Below are 7,441 nucleotides of genomic sequence, written 5' to 3'. Positions count from 1 at the left end.
AAAGAGAGAAGCAAATGATCCTGTGGGGTTAGGAAAGGGCACAGCAGAGCAGTCAGTGAGGAGCACAAGGCAGTGAAGCGCAGCACGAGCCATTGATTGCCTGCACTGATGATGTTCTGCAGCCACCTCCATTGAGATCTGCGTCCTGAGTGCGGATGGAAAGTGAAGGGAAAGGAGGAGCGGGGGATGGAGGGGCAGGAAGCGCTTGGTGCCGGCGGGAGCAGTTCCGGGCCATGGCGGCATGGTGGCGCCGGGAAGGTGATCGGAGCTGAAGGAAGGTGTGTAACATGTCCTTGCTCTGGCTGTCAGTGAGCGGGACGAGTCGGGGCTGCAGTTCTGTGCTGGTGTTTGTTGCTGGGACCGGCTGCCTGAGCAGAATGGGGGCAGCAAGAGGGAGGTTGGACAAGCGGCAGCATCAGGAGCACGGCCCGGTTCTGCTGTGCTGATGGTGCTGTACGGCTGTGGGTCCCCACTGAGGGTCGGTGAGGCAGCGTGGCCCCGTGTGTGGACGTGGGATGTAATCAGAGTGAGTGGATGCAAATGGAGTCAGAGGTGTTACAAGGAGAGGCTCTGGATTGGAACATGGAGAGCAGAGCTGGTGTGTCCCAGCAGGCAGGCGTAGTCAGGTGCCCTTTGGAGCCTGCTGTTGTTGGCGCTGAGCTCAGGAGCCCCATCAGATCAACGTGGTGCTGCGTGCTGCGTATGGCAGCGCCAAGAGATTCCCTTGTGGGAGGAGGGGGAGGATGAAGGAGGCTGAGGGCCCTTTGCTCAGGGCCAGCTCCTCTGTGGCCTCTTGCTGGCCGGAGAGAAGGGCTGCCCGCTGGGCACAGGCAGTGCCTTCTGGCTCCCGTGCCGTGCCCTGTCCTCCAGCCCCCTCCTCATACCATGTGGAACGCCAGTGCCAGCAGTGCCAGCAGTGCGGCCGCCATGTTAGAACCCCGGCCATGTCACCTTGGTCACCTTGGTCACCGTTGCCCCACGCAACGCACTCGCCTCTGAGAGCTCTGGACGTTGACAGCCATGTCGGAAGCCAAGAGAGCAAGGCTGGAGGATTCCCACGATTTAGGTGGGAAGATGGAGCCAGGGACTGCAGGGTCGAAGAGGAGGAGGAGGGGGCCCACCATGACCATCAGGTGGCAGACAGGCAAGCGAGCCCGTTCCCATCGCACCTGGACCAGCTGCATGACCACCTCCGTGGAGCCCATGGAGGTGGATCCACCTCCAGATGAACCCATGGAGGTGGATCCACCTCCAGATGAGCCCATGGAGGTGGATCCGCCCGTGGCTCAGCAGGCCTGGCACCACACCACCGTGCCAGGCCCCACATCCTTACCATCTCAGCTCCGCCATCACTGGTCCAGGCGCTGGGCTTCTTACCGTCTGCGCGGCCCCCGCCCCCGGCATTAGCCGGGTGGCTTCATTTAACATCAGCTCCTCCTTTGAGACCTCTGCGGGCCCCCGGTTCCATCTTAACCCTATTTCTATTGTGGATTTTAGTGTTAAGTTTAGTTGTAGTTTTAGGAGTAGGTTATTGTTTGCGTTTTTTAGTTAGGAGTAGGTTATTGTTCACGTTTTAGTGTTAGTAGATGATTGTTCCTGTTTTAGAGCTAGTTGTAGGTTGCTGTTCATGTTTTAGTGTTAGGTGTAGGTTTCTGTTCCTGTTTTAGAGTTAGGCATAGGTTACTGTTCGTACTTAGAGTTAGGTGGGGTCCTACCAGCAGATGGCAGCAAACAGCGCTCACTCGGTAAGCACACGTCTGCTTTCTCACCCAATGACATGAGTGCTGCTTCATGAGTGCAGAGGTCTGTGACATCTCAGAGGGATGGGATTTGCATCTTGTGACTTCTCTGTTGCAGATTGTCGAGGAGCAGAGCGTGAGTGGCTGTGAAATGCAATTGGGCTTCATGGAAACAGTCCGGAGCTGTGTCTGGAGCTTCCTGCGTGGCCATTGTAAGGTAGGTGTGCCTTACTGTAAGCGTGTGCTGAAGCAGTGTTGGTTAAGCACAGCTCACTCCTCTGTCTTCAACAGATCAGCTTTCTGCGCACTTTATTTCTGTGTCTGGCGTTGTAGAGCACAGCAGCAGCAAGACAGCAAACACGTCCACAACCAGGTACGTGAACATGGGAAACTTTAATTCTGTGAATAATACTGGTATTAATATTAATAAGGCAGTGGTCACGCATGTGTGATGGAGCTCAGGGATAGGTTTATTCTTGTTTGTTAAGCTCTTCCCTTATTTGACGTCCACCCGTCCTCTCTTGCTTCTCTTCCCCCCACCTGCAAGTGCAGCAGTACTGAAGGCTGAGGGCTCTTTTCCTAGGCAGGCGGGCAAAGGCAACTGAAATGCAAGTTTGCTGTCCCTCTTTGTTCTCGGGTCAGTAGGCCCTGGATATCTTCCCAGCACCTCTCTAAGTCAGCCTGGAAATGTTTGCTCGCAGGAAGTAACCCCATTGCAGTGCCTGAAACTAATGATGCCTTTTTCCCCCCTTACAGCACGCAGCCTCTGTGAGAGCAGTGGAGCAGCAGCTGTCTGCGCTATGGCTGCTGAACTGCATTTCTCACCACCTGAGATCCCTGAGCCCACGATACTGGAGAACATGCTGCGCTACGGACTCTTGTTTGGAGCCCTTTTCCAGCTCCTGTGTGTGCTGGCCATCATCCTGCCAGCTTTCAAGTCCCCAAAGGCAGTAAGTAGCGCTGTGTGAGACTGATAGGAATGCTCAGGCAGTCGGCTGGGAGGGAACTGTCTGTAGCTGTTGCCTACGGCAGTGTGCCCCGGCACTGCTGAGAGTGCCGCACTTGGTTCTGTCCTTCCTTCCGCACGCCAGCAGCCTTGAGCTGCCAGCTCATCCTATCCTGCAGCTGCTGCTGCGCCCTATGAGCTGCCAGGCAGAGGGTCCACCCTCCCAGCATGGACCGCCTTGCTAGAGAGGACTTTAGGCTCTGGTTTGCATGGGATTTTTGGGAACTTGACAGATGTGGAGTTTCTAATGTGCCCTGAGGTCAGGAAGGCAATTTCCTGTGCTGGTCTCCCAAAGCTGCTCGGTCAGGTGACTTGAGCTCCCAAAGCAGCTGTCAGCCAGTTGTTAGAAAGTTCCCTGACTTTCCCAATTGCTTCTTGCAGGACTCAGAGGGTTTTGAGTCTAAGACATGGGAGATGGTGAAGAAACCCAAGGCAAGTGCTGCTCAGCTGAGAAGCAAAAAGGAAAGCAAAAAGAAACAATAAGGGCTTGAGCAGGAAGGCACAAAGGACAGCAGAATCACCTGGAATGCTTCCTCAGAGGTGCACCAAAGGACACACACTGCATGGTCTGGTTTTCAGGCCTGGCCGTGCTTTCCCTTTCATGGACTGCGGAGAGGAACTAAGGAAGCTTTGTCTTTAGTCATTACCAGTATCCCGCCTATTTGATTTCATATTGAAATGTATTTTTGATGCATTTTGCATCTCTCTATTGCAAATAAAAGTGAAACAAACATTTGAATGGTGGTGCTGCCTCTTTCATTAGCTGCTCAAAATGTGCCTGGCTCAGGCTGGCAATCGCAGGGTCCTGATGTGGTCGGCTTCACGTCCCTCCTGGAAATGGAGCTGCTTGTCCCACGTTTCCATGTTGGTGTTCCCAACTGGTGGCCTTTCAGCCCATCTGGAACTGCTGGCGATGAACTGTGAGCATCCCTTGTTCTCTGAGGGCTGAGAGAAACAAAAGCAGCGTGGGAGGAAGAAAGGTGTCCCTGCGCCTTGAGCTTGTCTCTATTCTGTACTTCTGTATATCTAGAGCTTGTTTTTTGAGAATGATAACTGCTTTGTTTGATGTGTAGTTTCTGGCCCTCATTCGTCCTATTAATGCGATAGAACTGACAAACTTGTTTGTGTTTAGGTTGTTTGTATGCTCTATTTCTTATTTTCTCCGTATATGCACTGTCCCGACGATTTCCTGTGCATGTGATTAATTCACATGACAATAAACAGAAGAGACACTCTCCATTTCTTAGGAATTATGATTAGGTTCAGGTACAGATGAGCTTCGTTTTAGAGGCTTCAGGCTTTGGAGACTACCTTGGTTCGAACAGCAGAAGGCATCAGTGTTCACTTCTCAGCAGCACCAATCTACAAACCTGAGTAATAGCTGCTTTTTGCTGTTTCTGCAGAGCCTCGCAGCTCCCCATGCACTGATTACAGCCTTTGGAAAGGCAGCCAACTCACTTTCCTTGGGAAGCCACACAGATGTGAACCGTAATAGCCCATTGACTTTAGAGATGATTGAACAGGACTCTTTGATTAAAGGATACTGTCAGGTGCATGTCTGCCCCTCTATTATCTGGTGCTCTGTGTTGGAAGCTTGAAGCTAGCACATCTTGCTCTGCTGTTTTCTGTGTGTCCTTTTCCAGTTGGCAAGCTCTGACTGCTAGAACCCAAGATGCTAAAGCAATATTTAGACTCAAATGCATTTAATGAAAGGAGGCAATCTGTGTGTGTGCGCTTTCTCCAATGAGACTGGCACTGTTCCCTCGTGTCTTTACCAGATAACTAGACTTTATTTCCCATGGCTGAAATATGATCTGTCATCTGCCCTGAAGGAAACAAGCTTTATAGCTTAGGATTCCTTGTTAGTCCAGGTGAAGAAAGCTTTGCCTTCGGTGCCCTGCCTGGATTTTGGTCTTGGTGTAAAGGCTCTGATTGTGACATTCTGACTGCTGTTTTGAGGCTTACCTTTTGTCTCGCACGTGATAAGGATGAAAATTTAGCAGAAATACCTTTTCAGTGGTTCAATACATGCTGGTGATTCTGTGATATCTTTTTCTGGTGTGAGTAATTGTTGTTTAGTGTTGGTTTTTGTCCTGCTGTTAAAATGGGGGTGTTTTTTCTCTACAAAGCCTGATTTAGGCACTTAAGCTTATAACAACCTCTGTGGTAACAGGCTGTGTGTGGATTCACACTCATCCAGAAACACATGCAGAGGAAGCAGGGATTGTGCTGCTCAAGTCTTACTAAATGTAGGCTCAGCCTGATATAGATGCATTCCAGCGGAGATACCCAGCACTTACGTACTTTTGCTTTCACATAAATGCCCGAAATGAGCTGGGCATCAGCACGTTGTTAGAAAGCTCCCTGACTGTTTCCCAATTGATTCTTGTAGGACTTGGAGGGCTTTGAGTCTAAGACCTGGGAGATGGTGAAGAAACCCAAGGCAAGTGCTGCTCAGCTGAGCAAGAAAGCCAAGGAAAGCAAAAAGAAGCGATAAGGGCTTGAGCAGGAAGGCACAAAGGACAGCAGAATCGCCTGGAATGCTTCCTCAGAAGTGCACCAAAGGCAACGGACTGCGTGGTCTGTTTTTCAGGCATGGCTGTGCTTTCCCTTTCGTGGACTGCGGATTGGAACTAAGGAAGCTGGAAGAGAAGGGCTTCCAATGAATTAGCAGCAAAGAGGACTTCACCTATTTGGGACTTGATATATGGCAAGAGCTGAAGACACTGCATTCCTTTAGGCTCTGTCTCTTCAGGGCCAGGGACGGTCTAGTGTTAGCCTGAAATATGGCTAGAAGGGTCTGGAGAGAGGTGGTGTCGTAGCCACAGAGTCTCTGTAAGGCATCTGGAGCTTCCTGATGCCAGCTCACTGCTTGGTTTGTTTGATCACAAATGAGTCAATGGGAGGAGAACCTGATGTGTTAGGTGCCCCAGAGCTTACAGTGGCTTTGAAGAAAAGGGTTCTGTGGTGGGGCTGCAAGTCTGCCATCCTTTTGCATACACAGACTGCCATCCTCAATTGACAAATGCATTGTGAGCCCAGGTCCAGCAGCAGTGCTGTGCTGTGTCTGTTCTCTACCAGAAGACTAGCAGCACATTTGCTGGAACCATCAGTGTGAGAAGGACCGCGTTTGCTTCTCTCCCTTGCTGTTGGTGGATGAGTCAGGTGGGCAGCATGAGGAGAACAGAACAAAGCATGCGAGACAAAAGCACTCCGAAGTTGCTTGGAGATCTCAGGACAAAGAAACATGACAAAAATATCTGACACCAATTACATATAATCTTTGTTTCAAATTAAATCAAAAGTAACTTTTTAAAAGTCATGCTGCCTCTTTCTGTTTACTATGAAAGCTTCTTGAGCTCTGTAGAAACACAGGGACATCCATGGCCTGTTCACGAGAGTGACGCGTTTAGGGGAGGCCTTTCAGCTCCTTTGATCTGTGTGAGGGTGGTTGGCTCAAACTTTCAGGCATGCGTGAGTCTGTGCTTGACTTGGAAGCAGCAAAATGTCTGCCAGAACACCTCCACCTTCCTGGAAAGAGGAGACGGTGCAATGTCTTAATTAATTTGCCTCTCATGAGGGATGTTGGCTCCAAGAGCCCCCATGCAGGTAGCAAAATAAAGGCAGTGTTTGTTAATAGGATCGGGGGATTAGATGGGGATTCAGTCAATTGATAATGGGGATTTCTGTAGGCCCCATGGCAAGTGTAGCTGTAGCAGGGAGCTGCCTGGCAGCCACTTGGACTGCAGGAGGAGCGGTGAGCTGGGTGAGCTCTGGCTGGTTTTACTTGGTTCCCTCCCCAGAAGAGGAAAGGAAGGAAAGACTGTGCGGTAAGTCCTCAAATTCCCAGGCATCTATCTCAAGCAGTTTTTCTCTTCCATTTTTGACTGTTCAAGCAGGTCTCCCTCTCTGACCACATGCTGTCCCGCTCACAGTGCATCCTTGTGCTCTTCCAGTGCAAGCTGCATGATCCCTTGAGGCAGGTTAATAAGCAGCTCGTGACCCGAGTTCCAGTTCACATCGTTCAATTAAATCCCTATTAATCCTGCTCAGACCTAATTGACTTTCATTCTCATACATGTGCTTCTCTCTGCTTTAGAGATGCTCTCTGCTGATGTTCCCCACTGGCAGCAGCGGAAGAGCCAAGGCTGTCTGTGAAGAGAACCAATACTTCCTTCTTGCTGCTCTGGAAGTTTTGAAGCCAAGATTCTTTCCCAGCCTGGTGTAAAAAACATGAAAAGAGCCCTTTGGTGCCTGGGTGCCAGGGAGTGTCAAGGCTCCGTGTGGTGATACTTAAGGAGAAAGCAATGAGGCTGTAGGAGGGGAGGAGGTGGTCGCTGCCTCTGTTCATGGAGGTAGTTCTTCCAGGAAGGTGTGCTGTTGCTCACAGCGTGTTCCTGCAGGGATCAAGATGACTGTATTGATTTTGTTTGCTTCTGAATCTCATGAAGCATTGGACTGACTGCAGCGAGGAAGTGGGATGATGAATGGAGAGTGCTGGCGTTTGGATCCTGGCTGCTTGTTTGGTGATGAGGTTGGCTGCCGGGTTTGGTGCTCTGAAAGGATCTGACCCTCCTCATCTTCAGACCAGAAGGGATGATTTGGCTGGGGCCGTCCCACAAGAGATACGGAAGCAAACCAGTGTCGGCTTTGGTGTGTCTGAAACTGCTGCTGACTGCAGGGCAAAGGTCCTGCT

The 7,441-nt window shown here is 50.7% G+C and overlaps 1 protein-coding gene across 4 annotated transcripts; it reads left to right on the top strand.

Annotated features, from left to right (window-relative positions):
- On the top strand, positions 1–3,484 carry LOC146752734 (protein MANBAL-like). 4 transcript variants are annotated; one of them, XM_085531451.1, is made up of 5 exons: positions 1–278; positions 1,858–1,956; positions 2,073–2,112; positions 2,496–2,689; positions 3,127–3,484. In XM_085531451.1, exons 2-5 carry the CDS (start codon positions 1,891–1,893, stop codon positions 3,226–3,228), a joined length of 402 nt encoding a protein of 133 aa, XP_085387577.1. In that variant the 5' UTR covers positions 1–278; positions 1,858–1,890; the 3' UTR covers positions 3,229–3,484. The 4 variants fall into 4 exon arrangements, with proteins under 4 accessions (XP_085387577.1, XP_085387578.1, XP_085387576.1 ...); XM_085531452.1 differs by having other exon boundaries at positions 14–278; positions 2,031–2,112; XM_085531450.1 differs by lacking the exon at positions 1–278 and adding an exon at positions 1,363–1,745.
- Positions 3,485–7,441: the final 3,957 nt, after the last annotated feature.

The sequence above is a fragment of the Coturnix japonica genome, unplaced genomic scaffold (assembly GCF_054131305.1).
Source record: "Coturnix japonica strain WE unplaced genomic scaffold, WE-NBRP24 Scf042, whole genome shotgun sequence".
Taxonomy (NCBI): Eukaryota; Metazoa; Chordata; class Aves; order Galliformes; family Phasianidae; genus Coturnix; species Coturnix japonica.
Note: the sequence above shows the minus strand (reverse complement) of the source record. Positions and strands in the feature narration are given on the sequence as shown.